Source organism: Xenopus laevis, chromosome 5S (genome assembly GCF_017654675.1).
Source record: "Xenopus laevis strain J_2021 chromosome 5S, Xenopus_laevis_v10.1, whole genome shotgun sequence".
Classification (NCBI taxonomy): domain Eukaryota; kingdom Metazoa; phylum Chordata; class Amphibia; order Anura; family Pipidae; genus Xenopus; species Xenopus laevis.
Window position 1 is genome coordinate 35,439,060 of NC_054380.1, and position 27,270 is coordinate 35,466,329.

The following is a 27,270-nucleotide window of genomic DNA, read 5'->3' on the forward strand; positions in this document are numbered from 1 at the left end:
TGGCACACCTTTTGTGGGTCGAGGATGGGTTTGGGTTGAGTGCTTCTGCAAGCCCTCCCTGCCCTTAGGGTAAGGGCACACTGGCAGATTTGGGTGATTAGTCACCCCGCGACAAATCACATCTTCGGGGCAACAATCCCCCCGAACTGCCTTCCCGCTGGCTATAATGAAAAATCGCCAGTGGGGTGGCACTTGCAGCACTTCATTTTACAGGGTCGCCCGAAGTTTCCTCGTGAGGCAACTTCAGAAAACGAATTGTCGCGAGTGCCATTCATTATAGCCGGCGGGAAGGCTTCCTCCCCTTTTGTGACATGAGCAGGGCAGGCCAGCACGGGTCTATAGAGGAGGAAAGCCAGGTGTTGGTGGGCGTGAGTTCACACATCACTAAAAGCAACAACTTAGCATGTATTGATCACCTGTTCTAATATCAAACATCTGATTGCTATTGCTAGCTAGACCAGGGCAAACATTGCATCGTTTACTACACGACCTATGTAGACTGTAAGGTATATGTGGCAGGGCTATCCACCTCTCTCTATGCCTGGCACTTCATCCCTTAGAATACAATTTAACAGTTTGTTACTGCACTGCCCCATGGCTATATAAATATTGACAACCACAATTATCACATAGGAAGTTGTTCAGTTAACTATTTTGAAACAAGGGCCTTACCATCTTGGCTGCTTTTAAGTTCCTCACTATATTTCTTCTGCAAAGCCAACTCGGCCTCGAGTTGGGCAATGCGGCCTTGGGACAGCTGCCTCCCCAGCTCTTGGTTCTCTTGGATAAGCATTCGACACTTTGCCATTAGTTTTTTGCCTGTTTGGCTGTAAAGGAAAGAGTTGACCATCAAAACATGAAGGAATGTTTGAGTGACATTTTGTGGGACCACAAATATAAGTAACTAGACATGACTCATATGTTAGATTAACAATCCTAAAACAGGACTCCTGCCTGCAGTCATCATGGTTCTTAGATTCTTGCAGAGCATGGAAACAATTTGGTTATTAAAAAAAGGAAGGAAAAAAAAAAAAATACAGTGTCCAGATACACCTGGCAAACCTAAGGATCACTTATTGTCTACCAAAACTACTTGTTGACATAACTACTTCAGTATAATTATTATGGTTTGTTTCTCTACTCTGGGTAGCAACCATTATAGCGTATGGCATAGTGACGAGAGTTCATTTTAATCACAATAAAGTTGTGTAATGCTATATCACTTGATCCGCATAGTTTTACATGAAACCCTGTTTAGTTATCCATGTACATCTTATTAGTGTATTCCCATTAAACTTATATAAATATAGGCCTGGCTGACCAAGTAACCAACTCAAGGGAGAATCTCATTTTTTCCCCTGTATAAATGCAGTGGGCATAGAAAACCCATTTATATGTAGTGTCATGCTTAAACTGACCCAAGAGCAAAGGTCACCTGATGGTGAACAACTCCCCAGCATCCCTACAACACATGCAGATCCAGTTGATAGTATGGGGGTCTTTTGTGGCTCAGTATTTTCACTGACAGCCCCATACATCTAAATATGCTGGGGATCTCCCCAGAGTAGTAGGCTCTTTGTAAAAGGCCCAGATTTTTGAGTAGGCAAGAAGACATGGTCAGTCTAGGCCTCCCTACAGCAATCTCATCTGTCCTCCCCCCCTCACATCTTATTCATTAATTGATCTTGATAACATATTAAAATGGCTAAAATGTAAAACTTTTATCCATCCTTTCCAGGAAACCCTGAACTGTAGTGAATTTCCAACCCTTCATATCCTGTTAGGGCCCTGACACAGCTTTGTTGCCAGATTAAATCTGTGCTACTGTGGGAGACAAACCTCCTGAACATGCTCAATATAAATCACAGGAAAATCTTTTCAAAGGATTGTCAATCATGTGTTTCTTCCAATGAAAACTAAGTTAATTTTGTTTAGCTTCAACTCTCTCCATCAGCTACAAATCAGCTATAAATTGCTCAGTCTAGCTCAAAATAGCTGCACCAATTCCAGTTTTTTTTTAATTTACCAGCTCCAAAATACTGGATAACTGTGGTTGAAACCATTGAATTAGATGTGATTGATATTATTTAATAGACCAAAATAAATGTTACAGACCTAAAATTCTATGCTTCGAATTTATGTAAATAAACATTACATTTTGCATCCAATCCATGGTATATAGTTACTAAGCTTAAAGAGTGGTTCACCTTTAATTTAATGTTTAGATATTATTGTTATAGAACGGCCAGTTCTTAGCAATATTTCAATTGGTCTGCATTATTTCAATTGGTCTGCATTTTTTTAAAAAAATTGTTCTGTCTCTTTCTGACCCCATATAAAAAAAATGATTTGTAAAGCTAAGCATTTATTGTTCCTTTTCATTACAGGCATGAGATCCGTTATCCAGAAAGCTCCAAATTACGAAAAAGGCATTCTTCCATAGACTCAATTTTATCCATAAAATCCATTTTTTTTTAAATTATTTCCTTTTCTCTGTAATAATAAAACAGTGACTTGTACTTGAACCAAACTGAGGTCTAATTAATCCTTATTGGAAGCAAAACCAGCCTATTGGGTTTATTTCATGTTTACATTTTTTTATAGCAGACTTAAGGTATGCAGATCCAAATTGTGGAAAGATCTGTTCTCTGGAAAACCCCAGGTTCCAAGCATTCTTGATAACAGGTCCAATACCTGTACTCTTCTTTCTATTCAGGCCTCTCCTATTCATATTGAAGTCTCTTATTCAAATCAATGCATGGTTGCTAGGGTAATTTGGAACAATGCCGAAACTGCAAACTGAAGAGCTGCTAAATAAAAATAGCTTGAATAATAAAAAACAAATGCAATAGAATATCACTCTCAATATCAATTTAAAAGTTAATTTAAAGGTGAACAACCCCTTTAAAAGGCACTGTAAACTCATACATTGACTTTGGTTAAAGGAAATGCTTTCTAGTTTAGCTAATGGAAAAAAGGGGCCTGATATTTAAGTTCTTTACTCTCTTTCTGCAGAATAACATTATAAATTTTCACTTGCAATACATTGTGCAAGCTATTTAGTTCTGCATTTTTCCCCAGTAACAACCTCATCTCTTTATAAATTCATCATGTCAGTCTTCGTTTTACTGGTACTCCTTTCACAACACAACTACTTGGGGCCATAGCAAAAATAAGATATGAAAAGGCTGAGTAGGCATCGGAACGCACAACTATTAGAATTTCTTCACAGAACGCTATAATGATTTTTAGTATATTAGCCACAGCTCTGAGGGAAAAAGCTAGAATCCAAAAATTCGGTATATCAGACCTGCGGAAGTTGTATACAAGTCAATAGGAGAGGTCCCTATCCTGTTTGGAAGTTTGTGGTCTGCGCTAGAATTAGCCCGATAATCCGACCATTTCTGGCTTTTCGGGAAACATCTGAAAAAAATCTTACTATTTGGATTTTCTCTAGATTTTTCCAGGGTTGTCCCGGATCCGATAAAACCGAAATTTTTTAATAATAAACAAGGTCCAATCGTGGATTTTAGTTTGATCAGACTTTTATTTAATTAAAATAGTCAGATAAATTCGGACTTTGATAAATAAGGCCCCCCGGGTTTGTCAGCTGGTGATGAAAGAGGTGAAACAATCCATTCACCATGATCACGTGTACATTTTCGGACTGAAAGCTGTCAGTACATGCAATGCCAAATGGCTGCCATTTAAATAAATCGCAGTTGCAACCAGATTCAGTTTCTCCGCTATTACACCACACACTGTGTTTCATTATCCTAACATTGCCATCGCCTTTATCGGTTTCCCTCATTTCCTCAACAGAAACGTATATTTAGCAAACGGACCTAAAGCACAGTCTTAAAAGAATAAAATTTTGATATTTGTACTAATCAATTTGATAATATCCAGGTCCCATAAACAATACAGAGAATTTAAGTGGCAGTGAGCTTGATTATTATTTTATTTTTGTTGAGGCTATTCAAAGCTGGAACTGTAAAGTGTTTCTTATGCAGGAAATCGTTTGTTAATACCTTTCTGTTAGGGCACCTCAGGGACTTCCCTTTTCTTCCAACCATCCCTCTTTCTTTTGCTTTAAATTGTACAAAAAAAAGTAATCGAAGCCTCCAATGTGACATGAGATAAAATTTAAGCTTGAGATAAAGATTAATTGGGTATTAAGAGGCACCACCACTTTCCAGGGCCCACAAATAATCTCACTTCTAATTGAAGTAGCAAACTTTTGGGTAAGGGCACACAGGCAGATTAGCCACCTCGGCGACAAATCGCCTCTTCTTCAGGGCGACAATCTCCCCGACTTGCCTTCCCGCCGGCTACAATGGAAAAACACCATCGGGAAGGCACTTGCGGCACTTCGTTTTCCGAAGTCGCCCGAAGTTTCCTTGTGAGGAACTTTTGGGCAACTTAGAAAAACGAAGCACCGCGAGTGCAATCCGATGCTGATTTTTCATTATAGCCGGCGGGAATGTAAAGGAAGGCAGTTCGGGGAGATTGTCGCCCCGAAGAAGAGGCGATTTGTCGCTGTTGCAACTAATCTCCCTAAATCCGCCCGTGTGCCCTTACCCATTATAGCTTTGGCCACTTACGTATATGCAACAGGTATTCAGGATTGGTAGACAACTATGTTAAATAGCCTGATTGTGGAATACTTTGCACCACAAAGACCAGTTTTAATTACATGGGAATATTTTTCTCTTCAAAGGGAATTAATTTGTTGAATGCAGCAGGGGCAGTTTGGGCACTTCTTTGCTATGCTATACTGAAAAAACAAAAAAACAAACTTAGCCTTAACTTGTTATAGCCAACCACTTCCAGATAATACACAAAGTTCACTCATTCTCCTCCTCCATATTTTCTCAAAGCTGATCACCATTTGCACATTTGTCTTCCTTAAATCCAGGTGGCATAGTGGTAAGGACATATGCTGCCATGTGTAACAGAAATAATATACTTAAAAGGAATAGTAACACCATAAAAAGGGTTTTAAAGTAATGAAAATATCACGTACTGTTGCCCTGCACTGGTAAAGCTGATGTGTTTGCTTCAGAAACACTACTATAGTTCATATAAACAAGATGCTGTGTAACAATGGCGGGAATTGAAAAAAGGCTATATGGCATAGGTTAAAAAGTGCATAACAGATAACACCATTGTGTTCTACAGAGCTTATCTGCTGCGTAACCCGAGCCTTTTCTCATTTGATTGGCTGCCCCCATTGCTACATAGCAGCTTACTTATATAAACAATAGTAGTGTTTCTGAAGCAAACAGCAGTTAACCAGTGCAGGGCAACACTGCATTATATTATTAGTTGCTTTTTTGATGTTACTGTACCTTTAATTCTTCATTTTTACTGGGCACCCTATGTATCCACTGCCCCACCATACATGCACCGACGAAAGCAAAAAGTGGATGGCAAGGAAGGGGCAACCCAACATTAGACAAAGAAAGAGAAGAACTGAAGCAATGATTTCTAGTCATGCTATAATCAATTACATTTTAAACAATTAACCTAAACATGTTTAGGGCTATGAAGGGCCTTGAACAATTAGTATTGAGAGTCTACATACAGTTGATTGTATTGTAGCATATAAAATTGAGGCATAACACTTATTACCAGAAAGAAAAACATTTAAGGAAAAAACTGGGTCTCCTGTTAGCAGACAACTGAACTGGCCCCGGGTATTTCTGTGCGAGCACCACAGAGAAATCAGCTTTAGTTTCTTTGGGTGTGATGCACATGTGCAGTGTGTCTTTTCACTCTTCTGTGCATGTGTCAACCCAAGGCCACCACAGAGCAAAGTAGAAGAAGCGGATTGCTTGTGGTGCTCATACACAGTAGCCCAGGACGCTGCAGTATTCTGCCAACAGGGGCACTGGCTTTGGAAACTGGATAAGCGGTTACAAGCATTGGGTTTGCTTAAAATTTGGCAGTCGATAGTGATTTAAAATGTATTTCTCCTATAAGCAGACCACAAGCAGCTATGTGTGTGTGTCCAAACCAACTTCATGTACTCATTTGCAGCTATTTTCTCAAGTGATTCCCAATGGTTTATGCAGCAGTTCAGATTAAAGATGGAGACCGCAAATAATTACCAGCAAGAAAAAAAAAAAATATATATAAATACACTGTCTGAACACCTGTCTATAAAGAAGGAATCAAATGAAGGCAGATCCTGTTAAATATATTACCATCCAATACAGTTTACCTTTTGTCAGAAGTAGCGAGGCACACTGATCTACATAGGAACTACTATGAATACAACATTTATCACGTTACAGGTAATTTCTATACCAATAGTTGGAACAATCTTTTGTTGCACACCTTATTCCTCATAAATGATCTACAATTAGATTTAATGCTTATGGCCCATGTTGGTTTTCTTGATATTCTGCCAAATGGGAGAAATGATCTCTGATAATAGTGAATCAATCAATGGAATTTTTTGAGGCTAAAATACAAATTCAACCTTAAGTCTTCTAGAAGTTTCAACAATTCCCAAATTGCTTGTGTTTTATTTCCATGAATTTTCTAAAGCAGACTGCACAAAAATGGAATTCATAATACTTTTACCAAGCTATACAACCACTGGACTTGCTACACTAAAACAGAATACAGTGCTTCATGTGGTACAAGTTTAAACCATTTTTTGAAGGACCATATTTCATATCAGGTAATTAAATCAGAGCATGTAACCCCCCCCTACACTATTCTTCATTTGCAAAATCCTTGAATTTTGTGTTCTCCAAAACACCTATTTTGTTGCTAAAAAATAGTCTTTTGTTCCTTTAGTCTCATTGCCCCTAGTATATGCCTCTCCAGTTAAAAAAAAAAAAAAAAGTTAAAAAAAACCCAGCAAATTGAAAGGGTTAAAGATTTCATGCTTTACAAATACAACTGCATTTTAATACACAAAATGAACAAATGAGTATTTTTTGGGGTTATGGGCGCTTTAAAAAGATATCTTGTAAAGCACCATCGTTTTATTCATCTTGCCGTTACTTTTGTTTTTTTACTTTATAGTGTATAAACACCAAAAAAAAAAAAAAAAAAAAAAAAAAAAAGGATGAACAAAAGTTATAAAGACTTTAAAGGAGACGGAAAGGGGTTGCCAAAGGTTAGGCACCCCAAGTGATTGTTAGCTACTTACCTGACACCCAGGGCCGGTGAGAAAACTGCACCAGCCCGGGGTTATTCCAGTGAGCACCACGGAGTGATTGTCTTCCTGCTTCTTCTTCAAATTTCCCAGGGCAGACGCATGCGCAGTAGAACAAAATAGCCGCCTTTTCCGTTAAACGTTCGGCTTTTCACTCTACTGCGCATGTGCAGCCGCAAGAAGAAGCCAGAAGAGGATCACTCCGTACTGCTCGCTGGAAGAATCCCGGGCCGGTGCAGTTTTCTGCTGATAGGAGCACTGGGCTGGGTTTTCAGGTAAGTGTATACAATCACTTGGGGGTATCTAACTTTTTGCACCCCCAAGTAAATGGAGCAATTCCATCTACTTTAAACACAGCTTGCAATCCAAAGTCCTACTCCTCATTGATCAGGATAAGGAATTATATCAAAGTTTGAGGCCATATGGAAATATGGTGTTCTTTCCCCAGTTATTTATGATAAATCCATGTTTAACAATATTAAAATACAACCTCCACCCAAAAAAAAAAAACTTTTAAAAGCCCGTTTCTAATAACAGAATTTACATGTGCTTGAACAGTCCATTTTTGCAAGAAAATTAAAAACTAACCACTTCCTATCATACACAGTAACAAGGGGGTGAAGTGAAATCCATTGTATTTACATATATATTAAACAATATTGTCCTAGCTTATGGTTTTAACTGCTAAAAGATAAACAGGGTAAGTATTATTGCTTTAGGATTCATGTAAAAACAGAATTAAAAAAAAAAAAAAATGCATATAAATATACATGTATGGGATCTATTTGGAATGCTTGGGTTTTCCAAATAAAGAATATTTTCTTATTTTTATAATTTAATTCTGCTAAAAAAAATTACTTTAAATAAACCCAATAGGATTGTTTTCACTAGTATAGTTTTGTGCATTAATTTTCTCTCTAACAGAGATTCGCATTTACTCTTGTGCTTAACCATGTTAGTCTGCCTTTGACTTGATGGGAACCACGTCCCCACCCTCCTTAGGCGGCCAGTGATTCTGTCACTCCCTCGCGTTGTTAATGAATGGATTGTGGGACTTGAAGTGCCTCTGTTGCCATGGCAGTTGGTGCTGAAAGCAAAGATTTCAAATCCCAGAATGCATTCCTTCAACATGGAACAATGTAACCAATATATATTTATTTTTGCCAGTTTAAATAATGCTTATGCAACCATATTACCTAAGGCCAAATGAATGAGTATGTAGTAAAAAAAAAAAAAAAAAAAAAGGGGGGTGGAATTTTTTTCCCTTGTAAATTTCTGAAATAATTTTTTATATATATATATATATATATATATATATATATATATATATATATATATATATATATATATATATATATATATATATATATATATATATATATATATATATATATATATATATATAAATATAAAAACATTTGCTCTTTATAAAGAAATAAATAACAGGAGATGTACAATTTAAAAACATCAGATTGAAGCCCATATTTTTCAACAAAAATATTATTCACATATAGTGCAAAACAACTAAATACTAGAAATTTTATCACAAACGCATAGAAACCAAACAAGACCAGCATCTTCCTTTGTCTCCAAGAACTGTTTAGCAATCCATTTGCAATGTAATTTCCCAATAACTTTTCAAATGCTGTTTTAGTGTTCAAGGGCTTTGTCCACATGCTTACCTGGTCCTTGCAAAGAAAAGCAGTACATGGTTATATTTCTAAAAATCATGACTGTATGTTTAAAATAATATAGATCTAATATGAAGATTTACCACAGTACTTAACAGGTCCAAATGAAACCTAAAAAAAGAAAGCAATTTTGTCACATTTGAATTAAGGTACAAACCTAATATTGCCTTGTGTTAAAGGAAAACTATACCCCCCAAACAATGTAGGTCTCTATAAAAAGATATTGCATAAAACAACTCATATGTAAAACCCTGACTCATGTAAACAAATCATTTTCATAATAAATATACTTTTTTAGTAGTATGCACCATTGGGTAGTCATAAATAGAAAATTGCCATTTTAAATAATAAGGGCAGACCCCTGGGATCGTACGATTCACTGTGCACACAAACAAACTATACTTCTTAGGTCACATGAGCCAATTAACAGACAGAGTTGTGTCTTTTGCTTCAACACTTCTTCCTGTTACAGTTAGAGCTGTAGTATTTCTGGTCAGGTGATCTCTGAGGCAGCACACAGACAAAATGGGGGTTCAAGGCAAGAGATGTAAAAGGGCAATATTTACTTAAATATATATTTCAGTTTGGTGAGATTCTTTAATATGCCACTTAATTTAATCTGTTGCTTAAGTATTCATTTTGGGGGTACAGTTTTCCTTTAAGTCACTATAAAAATGTGCTAAAAGCAGAACTGCTATTTTTACAGGGTTTGGGTATTTAGTTGCTTTCAAACCTAGACTCTCAAACGTCAAAACTGCACACACATATAAATATAATTTCTGGAAGACATTAAATTGACCTTATAGAGCCCATTTTAAGCCAGTTATGCTATAGAAAAGTACAAATAAGAAGCATAACACAGGCAAACATCAAATGATTTTAAAACCGTGCACTGCTATTTTATAGCATAGTCGAACACTTCGAAAATGAAGTCAATAGCTTGTGCCTTAGAGAGAGATCTAGCACAGTTCAGACCATTTTCATACGTCTATCTTTATCATAGTTGTAAAGACATTTTCAAGTTCCAAGCTTAGCTTCCATGGAGGTGATTACCACACCTTCATATTGTGTGTGTGTGTGCTTTAAAGGTCCATTGCATTACCAACCATGAGAGAAATGCGCTTGAACCAAGCTAAATACCAGCAGAGTACTAAAAAAAGAAAAAAAAATACAATACTAGCTGGTTATTTAGAAGCATGCACTACTCTGGTGTCATTTTTCAATTAATACATGCCCATGTCTATGTTATCCCCATTACAATAAAAATCACCTTAGTTTGCGTTTGGACCCAACAGTTCAGCGAACAATAATGAAGTCCAGAGTCTTATTTGGAAATAAGGACTTACAGTGTCTATAAGTCACTAATCTCAAAGTTAGAAACATTCCATGTTTTAGCATGTTATAGGAATTTTACATGTTCAATTCAGGACTTATTGCAAAAGGCAAATAAAATCACTAGGTTCTCTCCTCCACAAAATGGTTGCCGACACATTGTGCCAGGCTTAAGACTTCTTTTTTCCCTGTATTTTCTTCAAATAGAACCACTTTTGCAAGTTTCTAAGTGTTCTAGAAATGGGAACAAAGGCGGATGTGGCCACATCTTCGGAATAGTCCGACGCTCTCAGGCCTCTGAAGCAAATGAGGGGAGGAAAATAAAAAGCTGAAATACAAGGTTCACCTGATAAGTTTTACATTAAGCATTATAAGCTGGACAGTGTAAAAATGTGGCTTTTTGGCTCACAAGAGTCTGAGTCTTGGTGTGCAAAACGAGTACTTGGCCATCCCACCATAGCATTCTCGTAGTGGGACTGTCAGGGAAGTCTTGACTGGGGAGTATTTGTTTTGTTTACCTATCAGGCGTAAATTTCCAGGCACTCAGTTCATTTTGGGCTTGTTCCAGTTTGTCTTTTGTCTGTTCCAGTTCTGCTTTCATTTTGATGAAAAACAAGTTGATGGCAGGGTCGACCATAGTTGCTCTCAGCTGGGCAACGCTTGGCTGCTGTACTTGCTTTAGATGCTGTATCTGATTCTGCAGAGGTAACAATTGGAGACAGTTACAAACATGTCAGCAATGTCATGAAAGAAAAGATACTCTAAACAGAATTAAAAATCAAATTTCTGGGAGAAAATATACACCAGACCTTAACATAAGCCAAGAGACAATCTTATCTCTAAAGGGACCCTGCCGTAATTTTTATGATGTCATTTTTATTTCTAAATTACACTGTTTACACTGCAAATAATCCACTCTACCATGTAAAATTTCATTCCTGGACCAACAAGTGTATTATTTTTTAGTTGTAATATTGGTGTGTAGGCACTGGGCAGCCATCTCAGGTCATTTTGTCTGGTCAGAAAGAGCCAGCGCTTTAGGATTGAACTGCTTTCTGGCAGGCTGTTTCTCCGGACCTGGATTTTACCATTGAGTGCTGTTCTTAGAGCTACCAGGGAGCTAATATCCTGTGTTAGTGCAAGTGCTGCTATCTGGTTACCTTCCCATTGTTCTGCCGATGGGCTGCTGGGGGGGGGGGGATGATATCACTTCAACTTGCAGTACAGCAGTAAAGAGTGACTGAAGTTTATCAGAGCACAAGTCACATGACTGGGGGCAGTTGGGAAATTGACACGGTCAGATTTCAAAATGAAATATAGTAAAAATATTGTACTGATTATCTCAAACAAGCATCTCTGTAGTTAAATTGGTAAAGGCATTTAGGTAAGCCATAATAGAATAATCAAGTTAGGAATATTGTACAGAGATTGGCAACTTTCTAGTACAAGTGGGTAGGCAGGTGCTTTATAGTAGGGCTACTAATGTACTAATGAGGTGAAGTGGAGTAGGCTCTTACTATATTAACTTAGTGTTGGTCAACACTACTGCCAAATCAAGGTCTTAAACTGTGCACAAAAGGCTTCAGTCATGTTATAGAAATTGAACACAACTGGGAGGTGTGGATCATGTCTGCAATTCTATCGATAGAGAAGTGCATTTCAAGATTTGACATGCCCTGGGCGTTGCACTCTAGCCACCTCTAGTACGATCTGAATCCTATGCTGTTGACATCTCTCCCAAGCTTAAGCACCCCACCATTTTAGATGGTCAGCATGTTTGGATATATATGTACACACATAAATTATATATTCACACACACGCACGCCATGAATATCCTGTAAAATATATATATATATATATATATATATATATATATATATATATATATATATATATATATATATATATATATATATATATATATATATATATATATATATATATATATATATATATATATAAATTGCAGATGATACCCGCACTCCTTCACAACATCTCGTTTTGCCGGGTGCTTGGTCAAAAGTGGTATATAAAATTGTAGAAAGGACCAGCACTCCGTTTTCCAAAGAATTCAGTAGTTTATTTTAATATCACAGTGTCTCCAACATTTCGGCCCACTTTGGGGCCTTTATCAAGCATCCTTGATAAAGGCCCCAAAGTGGGCCGAAACGTTGGAGACACTGATATTAAAATAAACTACTGAATTCTTTGGAAAACAGAGTGCTGGTCCTTTCTACGTTGCTAGGGTAATTTGGATCTAAGCAACCAGATTGCTGAAATTGCAAACCAGAGAGCGGCTATATAAAAAGCTAAATAACTCAAAAACCATAAGTAATAAAAAATGAAAACCAATTGCAAATTTTCTTGGACTGTCACTCTACATCATACTAAAATTTTATTAAAAGGTGAATAACCCCTTTAAATGACTTAAGCCGGTCGTACAGTAGCTCATTACAGGCTACTTTGTATAGCTCTCAGTAAGGCCTCCCATACGGATATCTAGCTAAATAATTGATAACTTTCATGCACATCTGAAAACCTAAACACAATCTTTGTTATAAATATTAGGACATGAATCTAGACAAGAACAGCATTGGTATGCTGATAATTTTACAGGAGCTGCACAGGACTACTATACAGCAGGCATCTAGCTAGAAACATTGTCTGCATAGAAAATTAACTCCTGAACCTAGCCCTGCCATCTGTCAGCTCTGGGTTCAGTTCTATCCATTGCGCAAGATGTTTTTATGTTCTCCCAGTGCTCTTGTGGGTTTCCTCAGATTCATTCTTCCACACTCCAAAATATACAGACAGGTTAACAGATTCCCGAAGAAAATTGGGACCTTAGATTGTAAGCTACACTAGGGCAGAGACCACCTTACTTGCAGTAATCAATTGCTGTAGGAACTATCTGAAAAAGCGTGAAAGATTAAATTCAGTTCATGTGAAAAAAACTGAATTGCAAAAGTGCTCAGTAGATTTTTTTCAATGTTTCAGATTCAATGCAGTTATTCTGAGAAATTAAGAAAATTAATGAAAAATGATCATGCCAACATGCAAAACAAATAATGATGTGAACCAAAAGGTCTACTTTACATTTATACTGGAAGTTAAAACCTGGGCTAATACTAACCGTGCATTCCTGCATCTCCTGTTCCTTTGTGGCCAGTCTCATCACCAATATATTTTCTCTTCGGGCAGATTCCTGTTGTTGCTGCTTTAGTTTCTCCTCTGACTCCCTCAGTCCAGTGACATCATTAGCTGAAATAATTAAAATCAATCTTATAGGCAAGGCACTCACAGGTCTTAAAATATGGTGAAAAAGAGAGCAAGTTTATTTGTTATTCCAAAAAGAGAAAGTTTTTTTGATAAAGTAATTTTGGTTCTGTACATTACCACAATGAATTTTAAATGAAACAACTCAGTGGGTTGAACAAAAAGATTGCATAACAATGTGAGGAACTAAAGCCTTTTTGAACACAATCACTTCATTTCAGGGGCTCAAAAGTAATTGTACAAATTAAAAAACTGAAAATAAAGTGTTAATTTCTAATACTTGGTTGAAAACCCTTTGCTAGTAGCATTGACAGCCTGAAGTCTTGAACTCATGGACATCACCAGATTCTGGGTTTCCTCCTTTTTAATGCTCCGCCAGGCCTTTACTGCAGCGGCTTTCAGTTGCTGTTTGTTTGTGGGACTTTCTGTCCAAAGTTAAGTCTTCAACAAGTGAAATGCAGCTCAATTGGGTTCATATCAAGTAACTGACTTGGCCATTCAAGAATATTCCACTTCTTTACTTTAATAAACTCCTGGCTTGCTTTGGCTGTATGTTTTGGGTCATTGTTCATCTGTATTATGAAAAGCCTCCCAATCAATTTGACTGAATTTAGCTGGATTTGAGCAGACAGTGTCTCTGAACACTTCAGAATTTATTTGGCTGCTTCTGTCCTGTGTCACATCATGGATAAACACTAGTGTCCCAGTGCCACTGGCAGCCATGCACGCCAAGCCATCACACTGCCTCCGCCATGTTTTATAGATGATGTGGTATGCTTTGGATCATGAGCTGTTCCACGCCTTCTCCATAATTTTTTCTTGTCATCATTCTGGTAGAGGTTGATCTTGGTTTCATCTCTCCAAAGAATGTTTTTCCAGAACTGTGCTGGCTTTTTTAGATGGTTTTTTTTTTTTTTAAGAAAAGTCCAATCTAGCCTTTCTAGAATATCAATACTCCTACCTCCTGGAGAGTGTTGTCCACTTGTTTGGCTGTTGTGAAGGGGTCTCTCTTCACCATGAAGTGATTCTATGATCATCCACCATTGTTGTCTTCTGTGGACGTCCAGGTCTTTTTGCATTGCTGAGTTCACCAGTGCTTTTTCTTTCTTTCTCAGGAAGTACCAAACTGTAGATTTTGCCACTCCCAATATTGTAGCAATATCTCGGATGGTTTTTTTTGTTTTTGCAGCTTAAGAATGACTTGCTTCACCTGCATGGAGAGCTCCTTTGACCACATGTTGTCTGTTCACAGCAAAATCTTTTACATACAAGCACCCCCCCCTCAAATTAACTGCAGGGCTTTTATCTGCTTCATTGACAGTGACATAACGAAGGAATTGCCCACACCTGAAATAGCCTTTGAGTCAATTGTCCAATTACTTTTGAGCCCCTGAAAGTAATTGTGTTAAAAAAAATGCTTTAGTTCCTCACATTTTTATGCAATCTTTTTGTTCAACACACTGAATTAAAGATGAAAGACAGCAGTTCAACTGCATGAGTGGTTTTATTTAAAATTCATTGTGGTAATGTACAGAACCAAAATTAGAACAAAATTGTCCAAAGATTTATGGACCTAACTGTATATCTCTCAACAAAGTGTTTAGAAACCGGTAAAGAAATATTACCCAAGTTAATAGCGGATCGATGTTGTGATACAAGTGATTTAACCATTTGTGTGGTCTAACCTATATAGATGAGGCCACACAGACATGTCAACGCATATACCACAAATTTAGGGAGGTGTGGTGGATTAATAAACTTAACATTATATCCAAGGGAACTTAATAGTAGGGATGCACCGAATCCAGGATTCTGCCTTTTTCAGCAGATTTCCACCAAATCCTTCTACACGACCGAACCTTAATTTGCATATGCAAATTAGGGATGTGGAGGTAAATCTCGTGACTTTATGTCACAAATAAATGCAACTTTATGTTGCAAAAAATGCTGTTTAAGTCCCTAGAGTGCAACAGCATTTTTTGCAAAACTCTATATAACATTACTGTTAGCACCAGGGCATTATCCTTTTTTAGTGTGTGCAGCAGCCCTACGGACTTTAAAAAAAAAAAAGATCCACATTGTTCAGTTCTTTTTCTATTAAAAGACAATAGCGGGCCATTGTTATGCTTGCTCATCATGTGATCAGGAAAATGTAACCTTTTAAAATTGTTAAATATTAATCTAAATGCCTTACACTTCTGCCTGTTTCCAGCTTTCAAACGGGTAACGGACCATTCAAGGCAAAAAATCTATTGGTCTTCGAGGCTATATTGTAAATGTTTTGTTTTAATACAGCGCTCTCCTATTTATCTTCCAGCTTTCTATTCAAAACACTGCATGGTTGCTTTGGTAAATTGGACCCTGGCAACCAGTTAGCAGACAAAATTCATAACTAATTCATAAAGCAGATGAATAAAAAGATAATGAAAAAAAACACAAAAATTAAGACTTTTTGCAAACAGTCTAGAAACATCATGGAAAAAGGTAACTAAAAATGTACTAACAATTTAAATATAGATATGTGCTCTTCATAAACAAACACTCTATATCCCAGCGGTCATGTGTCAGACATTTGAAAAGGAGGAGCTTATTTAAACAGCAGACATTTCCTCCTAAGCACCAGACAACTAGAAAGTTAAAGCTTTTGGTTTTATTTTATTCTCTGTTTAATTTAAATAAGCAATAGATACTTTTTAAAATAAAGTACTTTGTTGCACAAAGTTTTGATATTGAACTCATGTTGAACAAGGTACAGACTGCCATTTTGAAGTGCCATCTGGATGGTTAATTAACTACTATCCATTACATTTTGATTTTAAACTTTCTAGGTTAGTGGGCCTGAACAAAAAAACAATAAAAAGTTAGAATTGAATAACAACAGGGAAGCTGTCATTTCTTCAACCCTTTCAACCAAAAAGCATTTTCAATTGCAGTATTAAAAGAGAATAGTAAGGCTAATAAGTAAAGAAAACATATTGAAAAGGATACTTAATACCAAATGAAAAGTTGCTATGAATAACTGCTCTGTTCAGACTCACAGAATAGAATTAAAAAAGGATACACTTCAAGTAAGCATGTACATGATCTAAAGCCCACCACAGTGAAGTGTGCTATGTGAGCTGATCATCATCATTTGGCTCTATGAGGAGGGTTCCCATTAGCCAGAGAGAAGATGAAGCTATTCTGTTATTTGTTCATATGAAACCACATCATTGGACTCCAATACCACTATTTTATTTGCAAGGAAAAACATTGTATTTTTTACATTTCTCAAATGCATACTAAAGAGGACCAAGCTGAAAGTAACATTTAAAAACCTTGTGATGCACCTAATTCTGGATTTTCCAGTGGCATACATTTGAATCCAATCATGACTTTAGATCATGCGATAAGTGAAGGTGCAGATTTTTTTCATGCATGTAATGGGAGGGGGGAGGTTTCACCAATGTGAACCTTCATTTTCATTTTTTAAATGAAGAAAAAAAAATATATTTTTTTACTTACAGTTAAGATCTGTGTATTTATTTTCCAGAGCTTGCACATAACCTTCATACTGTTTCCACCTATAGTTAAGTGACAAAAAAAAAAATCTATTTGAATCCTGCATATATTATCTGGTAAATAAAAGATGTTAGAATCAAGGTTAATAAATAATTGCATCTTCAGATTAGAACAGCATAAACTACTCTATACAATTTGTCTGTTATTAGAGGTTATCTGTTTCCACGGCTTGAAACTACAATTTAGTACTGTAATGTAATGTTGAACCAACCACAGTGAATTAGCAGGGATATTTAGGACAAGATCTCTCTACATATTTAGGAGTGAAATTAATATATAAAGCCATATTAAATGGGCAGTTTTAATTTATTGTCCTGAACAAAAACTGTATAATTAGTGGCTTGTTATTTAAAAAGCTGTACGCGCTTAGAGCTTGTTAATACAGAGCTTATTATCTCTCTTTAGTGGAAGAACAAAATGTTTAATTTCATTTGGAGGTATAGTGGACATCTGTGGAGGTACAGCTCTTCACTGCTAAAGGCTGTGGTGAGCATGGGGTGGTACAGAGCCTCAAAACATTTTATCAAAGGATGAATTTCAAATTCAAGATTTTTTTAAAAACACCCCTATACCCTCATAAATTTGACCAATTCAAATTTATTTAGAAAAATCTTATTTTTTAAACTCGGATGAATGCAATAGACCCGAAAACGAATAAAATTTGATTCGTGTTTTTTCTCAGAAAAAAGCACGAATGTCAGGAAGGCTGCAAACAACTAAAAATTGATCCCTGGACCTCTCCCATTGATTTAAACAGCAATTTGGAAGGTTTTAGTTGGAGACTAGTCGAATTGGAGTTCTTAAAGGGCCAGAGCATGATAAATCTCAAAAATCGAATTTAAATTAAAAAAAAATAAAAAAAAAATCTAATTTGTATAACTCCCTAGTTGAATTTGAGTTTTCCAAAATTGATGAAGCACACAAACCGTTGTGATGTATGCAAAAAGGTGATTTTATTGGCTCATTGTAGACCTTAAAACATGGCAACGTTTCAGGTCACACAGGGCTTGATAAAGGGCCCTGTGTGGCCCGAAACGTTGCCATGTTTTAAGGTCAACAATGAGCCAATAAAATCACCTTTTTGCATTCATTACAACAGTTCGTGTGCTTCAGCAATTTTGGATTTCATGACAGATTGTTCTGACCCTGAGCAGGGGGTCTTATATGCTGTGTAGCACCAGGCACCTGAAAACCAGGTGAGCACTCTACTACTGTACTATCTGCCCCTAAGTTTAGCAGCACTAGGCAATCCCATTGTTAATCTTTAGGATAATACCACACAGGGCAGTTTCTTAGCCTGTGTAAAACCAGCTCCTCTTCTGGCATCTGCTCAATTGTGTCTGCACCCAAAGGAACTGCGCCAGCCTGGGTGCAGACACACAGGCCAACGCAGTGCCTCTGGGTGGAGAGACACAGCAGATGCCAGTGGATTGGCTGATTCTTGGCCTGTGCTTAAAGCAGGCTGACAATTGCCCCATCTGGCCTGGCCTTCTCTTTGAAACTTTTCATTACTTTGAAACTGTGGTTCTGCTAATCAAAGTTTAGCAAGTATACATTTGAGTGAAAACAACTGCACCATGTTTTGACTGCCCTTCAGTATGATAGCCAGAGTTCCAAATTATGAAAATACTAATACTAGTTATGAATGCATATTCAGAAAAAGACAGTCTGCTGCTTCTAAAGCGACTGTGCAGCTTGAAGTTTGGTGCAATTGCTTATTAAAGAGACTTTAAATCATGCCATTTACTATCACCAACTCTGTATAGCAAGAAAATAAGCAGCTTTCCAGCACACTTGTCCCCTCTTGCATCAATAATTTACCTTAGCAATAGCTCTTCTCTGGGCAAGACCTTAAAGTCTGATTCGTTGAGACGAACCTGAAAAAATTATAATTTTTTTAGTTCAAGATTTGAAATAATATGGATGGGATTTAAAATAGGAAAGAGAAAAACTTATGGTCTTACCTTTTTTGGGAGAGGTTCTTCGTTAGTCATGGTGACCTGAATAAGAAAAAAATATTTGATGATTAGATATTAGTTGCAAAACAGACAAAAAAAAAAAAGAGTAAAATAATAAACACAGAACATTTCAACATTCCTTTCCTGCTCTTTCAATCTGCACAACTGTATGTAACAATAGGAAGACAGCCATCTTTAAGTTAATTTTTACTGTTATAGAATGTTCTATAACTAGGAACTTTTTAAATGTTTTTTTCTTTATAGTTTTTAAACGATTTGCCTTCCTTTTTTCCAGATTTAGAATTTGTGTTCCTCTCCTATTAATATTCCAGTTTCTCATTCAAACCACTAAACTAAAGACTAGAAACCAGATAGCTGCTGAAATACGAAACAGTAGGGAAGCTGAACAACAAGCTAAACAACTGAAAAAACACAAAAAATTAAGACCAATTGCAAATTCTCAGAATATCAGTCTTCATCATACCAAAAAAATTTGATTTCATTTAAAGGTGAAAAACCCCTACAAGTAAAGTGTTTTCTGCCCCACTGAATGCAGACCTAACATGAAAACAGCACACACATGTTTTGAGCACATGCAATGCCTTTCAGATTTACTATTTAGGAGAAAATAGTATAAAAAAAGTGTTATGAATATGGTATTTACATTATGTGATATTAAAATGACACCAGAAAATTAAAATTACATTTTGCCAAATGCTATCCAAGTTTTAATAGTTTTATTCGCTGGTTCTCTGATGATAATGAAATGATGAGCTGCTGATCACCAAAAATGTACAAATGTTATTATGGCACATCAACAATTAATTGGTTTATGTGCACAATCATTATAAAGACAAGTACAGGTATGGGATGTTATATGGAAGCCAGTTATCCATAAATCTCCAAATTTTTTAAAAATGATTTCCCTTTTCTCTGTAATAATAAATAGTTAATAATGGATGGAGGGCACACCAAAAACGTACAAAAATTAGCAAGAGGTGCAAAAACAAATGTTACCCCTACCGAAGGTAACCAATATCAATACTAAGTCAAAATGTTTGCACACTCAAAACAAAACAATTGGACATAAGGGTGGTTTGAAAAAATAATTTTTACTATTGTTCAAGAAGACATTTTACATGGATAATGCCATACAATACATGGCGCAATTTATACAATGTTAAAAAGTAGCATAGAAAATCAATCACCCATTAGTCTCATGTAGCAAACAAGAAATCAGCAAGGGAGCGGATACACCATCCCCTTGACAAAGGCCTTGGTGCCGAAACGTTGGGGCCATTCTCATTTTTCTGGTAGGTGTATCCGCTCCCTTGCTGATTTCTTGTTTGCTACATGAGACTAATGGGTGATTGATTTTCTATGCTACTTTTTAACATTGTATAAATTGCGCCATGTATTGTATGGCATTATCCATGTAAAATGTCTTCTTGAACAATAGTAAAAATTATTTTTTCAAACCACCCTTATGTCCAATTGTTTTGTTTTGAGTGTGCAAACATTTTGACTTAGCTCTGTAATAATAAAACAATAGCTTGTACTTGATCCAAACCAATATAGAATTAATCCTTACTGGAGGCAAAACCAGACTACTGGGTTTCTTTAATGTTTACATTATTTTCTAGTAGACAAGGTATTAAGATCCAAATTACGGAAAGATCTGTAATCTGGAAAAGCCCAGATCTTTAGCATTCTGGATAACAGGTCCCATACTTGTACATGTTCAAGTATGTGATCCGTTATCGGGAAACCCATTATCCAGAAAGCTCCGAATTACGGAAAAGCGGTCTCCCATAACCTCCATTTATGCAAATTTTAAAAAATTATTTCCTGTCGCTCTGTAATAATAACAGTACCTTGTACATGAACCAAGATATAATTATTCCTTATTGTAAGCAGGAACAGCCTATTGGGTTTATTGAAGGTTTACGTGATTTTCTAATAGACTTAAGGTATGAAGATCCAAATGATGGAAAGATCTTATCCAGAAAGTCTCAGGTCCCGAGCATTCTGGATAATAGGTTCCATACCTGTACTACATTTTTTTGGTATCAATGGAGAAGCTTGTTAATTTGGATGGATCTGGTCCTTGGAGATACGCTATTTTGTTCTCCAACTGCATCATTATATGAAAAAACAGCTGTACAAAATGGAAACATAATGTGCATGAATAAACCTTCACCTCAATCTAAACCTCAAGTAGCATACCATAAATGCATAATCACCACTTGCTTTATTAGTAAATTGAAAAATGTACCGATTAAAATAAAAACTCTTTCAGAATGACAATGGGCAGAGGGGGGTCTGCAGATACGGACACAAAGATAATCCTGCCACCACAAATACTGGATGATGAGCAACTGAATTACATGTGCAAAATTGATCCACCATAATGTCAGAAAAATTGGGCATGTATTGCACTTGCCAGATGAGCAAATGAAATGGAGCAGAAGCACCTGTTTGGATCGAACAAATAAAATAAGAAAATGTAGCCAGGCACTCATATGGTACCATACAAAAGGAATAGACAACTAACAAAAGGCCACCTTCAATTATTCCTTTTGTTCAAGATGACAGCAAGAATGATTACACCTGCAGCAAATGAAAAGAAGCAATATAGGTGCTCATGGCAATTTCTGTTATATACTCCATATAGGCTTGAAAGAGGGTTGAATATCATACAGAGCCCTTAACACCTTAAAGGTACAGTAACAACAATAAATCAAAGTGTTTTAAAGGAAAAACAATGTAATGTACTGGTGTCTTACACTGGCAAAACTGGTGTGTGTTCCTGAGAAAGACAACTATACTTTATATAAACAAGCTGTTGTGTAGCTACGGGGGCAACCATTCATGCAGAGGATAGAAAGTAGATAACAGCCCACAATAATAGCTGAAGTTTTATTTTAATAATCCAGTAGGGTCTATTGGGCAATAAAACATAGCAGAGCCAAGAGACTGCAATAAAAACTTGGGGGAGATTTTTTTTTGGTTTGTTTTGGTTTGTTTTAACAGTATATATACGTCAAATCAATAATTTAATCCTCCATGGTTGGTGCTTTAAAAACAATTTCCATAGCCTAAATCTCTAGGAAATCATGTAAGCATTAAATACATCCAATAGGATTGTTTTGCCTCTAATAATTATATCTTAGTTTGGATCAAGTATAATGTACTGTTTTATTACTGCAAAAGAAAAAGGACATTTTTAAAAATCTGGATTATTAGGATAAAATGTAATATATGGGAGATGGTCTTTCCATTAATGTGGAGATTCCTGAATAACGGGTTTCTGGATAATGGATCCCATACCTGTATACGCTTTCTAGATTACTGAACTAGGCATACAAATGTCACAAGGGAAACACTATTTGTTTACAATAAGAATATTTTAGGACATAGGCCTGCACTTGCACCCCACCAACATGAAATGGGCCCTGCACATGTAGTTCACATGTCTGTCAAACTCAAAGTGAATTAACGCATAGGATGAGGGGTAATTTGTACTATGAATTCTCTTAGAGACTGTCAACTGATCAATGCAAACAAAACATAGGATGAAAAAAAATGGTCAGAGGCTACCTTTAGCAAAAATCACATCAAAGTGAAATTCCCATTTTTTCAAATTGGCCCTGCCCACTGAATGAATTTCTAACAGCGAGGTTGTAGATTAAATTATGGGAATTACCCGCCTGTCAGTTCATGAGAAAACAACAGGATTTGCCAACGATGTCTGCAGCCTATATATCTGGGTCTATATATGTATAATCTATAGTTTAATGGGGAGGTTCACCTTCAAGTTTCATTTTAGTATGTTATAGAATGGCCAATTCTAAGAAGCTTACCGGTAGTTCTAATCAGATAGTTCTCCCGAAATAATGACTTTTTCCAATTACTTTCTATTTTCTATATGTGACCGTTTTTCTTATATTGAAGTGTAAACTTAGACTTTGAAAGAACAGTAAAAAATAAACACTGGGAAGTATTTGAAAAAAGTTTATTTCTGGGAAGTGTTTGGAAGGTGAAAAAACCCTTTAAATTATTTGCCTTCTTCTGACTCTTTCCAGCTTTCAAATGGGGGTCACTGACAGCAAATGCTCTTTAAGGCTACACATTTATTATTGTTGCTACTTTGTATTACTCATATTTCTATTCAGGCCCTCCCCTATTCATATAGCAGTCTCGTTTAAATGAATGCATGGTTGCTAGTGTAATTTGGACCCTAGCAACCAGATTGCTGAAACTGCTAACTGGAAAAACAAATAAAACTCCATTTAGGGTCTTCTTTAGCACTATACTGATTTATGAATACTTTCATAAGAAGTTTTCTTGCCAGCATCTGGAAATATTACAGATATAACGACATGCCCTACTATGTATAAGGACACTTGAAAGATCTGTGGCAAAACGGGGAGACTAACAGGATTGATTGGTTTTTCAGGCTTGTGTGATGGCTTTCTCTAAACTTTTACTCACTTCTCTAAGAAAACGGAAAGAAATTTTTCAAATAACCACAGAAACTTTCCAGTTTCGTTATATGTAAATGAGAAACACCAATGAGATCATGTTAAGCAAATAGCTGGAAATGCACACATTACAGGACAATAAGAAGGAAAACACATTATTAAATTCCAAAATGAACGTGAGCAAACCTAAATAACTAGTGGGCTGATAGATATGGTGGCTGACGCAAGCTCCAAAACATGTAATAGAAAAAATTCAAGCAAAGGAAAAAAAAGCCTGATGAATCAGTAAAGAGAATTGCACAAAGTATTTCTCCCTTGGAGACAAACCACAGCAGCAAAACACCAGATGTACTCAAATTGTTTCCAATTTATACAGATATTGGAATTATAATGAACAAGTGTGGGCTTACCATAAGCATCTATATATTCAAATCATGTTTTATATGTGACAAATGCAACAAATATAATCAAATACCTCGAACATGTAAACCCTTTCAGTGCCATATTTTGTGTCTAAGAAAAACAACGAGAGTCTCTTGTGCTATTGCTCTAAAGAAATACTACATGTTAGTACCCCAGGGTCTTCCTAGTTCTCCAGTGACTACTTTCCACAATTACACTGTTTGTCGGAAAATAATTCTCTAAGGAAGATACAGCAGTTGGTTGACAGCATAATACACTGCCAGGGAGAGACACGACCCTTCCCCACTCAACCATGAAGCACCTCATCATGTTACAATCCAAGCCATGTGACAAGTGAAAATCAGAGATATGACTAGAGAAAGCAGTAGAAACTGGGTACCTCAGGCAATAAACATTACTACTACACATCAACTGAAAGCCACAGTTTTGCATTGGGCACAGGGGTGCTACATTAATAGAGTACATTGCTGGAACAAACCACTAAAATTACTCTTCTCCAAAGAGAAATGGGTAAAACTGCTCATATATGCACTATTTTTTTTATATACCGATGCATATACTTACAAGTCACCTACATAGGGACTTTTACCCCAGCATCTGAACTTAGCACATGTAGGTGCAAATTTACTTAAGGTCGAATATCGAGGGTTAATTAACCCTCGATATTCGACTGTCGAAGTTAAATCCTTCAACTTCGAATATTGAAGTTGAAGGATTTAGCGCTATTCGTTAGATCGAACGATTAAATCCTTCGAATCGTTTGATTCGAAGGATTTTAATCCATCGATCGAACGATTTTTGTTCGACCAAAAAAAGCTACCAAAGCCTGTGGGTACCTTCCCCATAGGCTAACATTGACTTCGGTAGCTTTTATGTGGCGAACTAGGGGGTCGAAGTTTTTCCTTAAAGAGACAGTACTTCGACTATCGAATGGTCGAATAGTCAAACGATTTTTAGTTCGAATCGTTCGATTCGAAGGTCGAAGTAGCCAAAAAAAAACATTTGAAAGTTTTTTTCCTCTATTCCTTCACTCGAGCTAAGTAAATGGGCCCCGTAATATTGCTTGCAAATACAGCATGACACAAAGCACAAAGAGGCACATAAAAACTCCCCTTTGCACCAAGAAATTGCTGCAACTAATATAGTAACCAACATCTTCATTAAATAAAGATAATTGTGTATGTAAAGCAAAGTATTCATGAGTAAGAGTATGGTGAAAAGGGGGATCTCAAATTTTGTCTATTAAGTATTTACAGTATAAAGCAAGAGATAAAGAAACAATGTAAAGACATTTAGATAACAAAACAAGACTTAGAGACATAGCATAAATAAAAAAAGCCTAATTTTGTAGGCAATAACAGTATATAAATACAGTATACTATATGGTACTGGTTTTACTTTTTGGTGTTAATTAGTATTGTCTTCAAAATTAGCCCCTTTATTAGAGCTCCCTGGTCCCTGTCTGTTTCAAATGAGGGGTGGACGTGTCCTAACAGTCCCTGCTGGACTCGCTTTAGGAGGGGGGCAGCCAATCACAGCAATGCAGTCACACAAGCAAAGACAAGCTTCAGTTTCCCATCAGGTCAGCCTAACTGCTGATTGGTTCTTATCCTACAGTGCAGTGTGCTGCTGCACAGACTGGAACAGGAGGCAACAGCAAGTGGAACAGATGGCAGGACTAGTAGAGATTTTGCAGAAATTTACAATAAAGTAACCAGAAACAACATTTTAAAGCAAATTCCTTCTATAGCTAAAGAAGTTTAAAGGAGAAGGGTGAAAAAAATTGTTATGCAGCAAAAAAACAAAACAAAACAACATTTTGATGCCCATAGACTTCAATGCATTTTGCAGAGCAGCGTCAAGTGCTAATGGGAAGCCAATTCCTGTGTAAAGCTGGCCATAGATGTCAAGATTTTTAAAAGATCATTTTGTTATCGAGAGAAACGATCGTTTAAGTGTATTATTTGTCCATCAACTGAAAAGACCATTTAAAGCGATGTTGTCTAGTTGATGCCAGGGAAACGGAGGGTAGCTGCCTGCTTGGCCCTGCTAACAGATACATTTCACTGTGACCGGTGAACATTTTTTTTTTAAACCTGGCCGATCAATTTTCAGATGTTGGACGAAAAATCGTAAAATGTACGATCATTCGTTTCCCACTAACCTCACAATAATTTGACGGATTGGCTGGATTGCACTGAAATCGATCACCAAAGAAAAATCTTTGCGTCTATGGGAACCTTAAGGGTTCATGATTTGTTGGGAGCAAAGTACAGGTATGGGACCGGTTATCCAGAATGCTCGGGACCTGGTGTTTTCCAAAAAACTGATCTTTCTGTAATTTGGGTCTTCATGCCTTAAGTCTACTAGAAATTCATTTATTATTAGAGAAAAGGGAAATCATTTTTAAAAAATTGGATTATTTGGATAAAATTGAGTCTATGGGAGACAACCATTCCGTAATTCGGAGCTTTCTGGATATCTGGTTTCCGGATAAGGGATCCTATACCTGTATTGGGAAATATAGTAGTTTCACTTCCATCCTAGTATATGTACTAGTGTAACAGTGCTGCACACCAGCAGACACGTGACTGCTTTTACTCTTTGAACAGAGCAATGAATGTAATTAGGTGGTATTCACCATCACCGGGGCCCCTGCACCAGCACGCCCTATGGAAAAGTATATACACATATATATATATACACACACACACACACAACAGAATTAGTTTGAGTTCACATGAGGGAAGTCCAACCGACAGTCCTTCAGCTGCTGTTCAACTACAGCTCCCGCCATCTAGCTAACACCAGCCGGGGCTGCAGTGAAACATCCCCAATTCAGGAGCTCCTTATTTCCTGCAATGTCCTCTCCTTTAACTACAGCCCTGTTTCTAAGGTCACTCACAAGCAGGCCTCAACCTCCCGACTTCCGCCATTTTTTGGCTACAACAAATACAAACAAGCGCCCACCACAGACACAAACATTCAGGGGAGACTCAGTCGAAATCACAAACATACAAACCAACATAAGGACACTGCGGAACGCCTCGCTGCTCAAACCCACCGTGTCCTCTCCACTCCTGCCTCCCACCTTATGCGGTGAGCTGCGCAGCCCAGGCGGCTCCTGTCCTGATACTCGCAATTCCGCGGCGCTCCCAGAAGTAGTTTGTCTTGGTACCGTCGATAAATAATACGGCTTGTACGACGAAAAATCGCTACAGGCGATTATGTAGCTTCGGTCGGTCCTTTTAGCTGTTCGGGAGTTCTCTTTCCCTCGCCTCTTCCTTCCTCCTCCTCCTCTAGATGCCTCCGACACAAAATGGCGGCAGCGGAGGAAATGAGACGGGAGTCATTTTACAGTCACACCCCC

The 27,270-nt window shown here is 37.0% G+C and overlaps 1 protein-coding gene across 4 annotated transcripts in view; it reads right to left on the minus strand.

The window, feature by feature from the left end:
- Positions 1–27,270, minus strand: part of wtap.S (WT1 associated protein S homeolog) — a 29,525-nt gene extending 2,255 nt beyond the window's left edge. Inside the window, exons 1-7 of one of the 4 annotated variants that reach the window (XM_018265180.2) lie at positions 26,965–27,270; positions 19,000–19,035; positions 18,857–18,912; positions 16,979–17,037; positions 13,332–13,459; positions 10,716–10,894; positions 673–827 (exon numbers count right to left, since the gene is read on the minus strand). In XM_018265180.2, coding sequence (XP_018120669.1) covers positions 673–827; positions 10,716–10,894; positions 13,332–13,459; positions 16,979–17,037; positions 18,857–18,912; positions 19,000–19,029 — 607 coding nt within the window. In that variant the 5' untranslated portion in view covers positions 19,030–19,035; positions 26,965–27,270. Of the gene's footprint in view, positions 1–672; positions 828–10,135; positions 10,895–13,331; positions 13,460–16,978; positions 17,038–18,856; positions 18,913–18,999; positions 19,036–26,964 lie in introns of those variants that run through there. The other 3 variants (XM_018265181.2, XR_005961538.1, XR_005961539.1) reach the window with 3 other exon arrangements.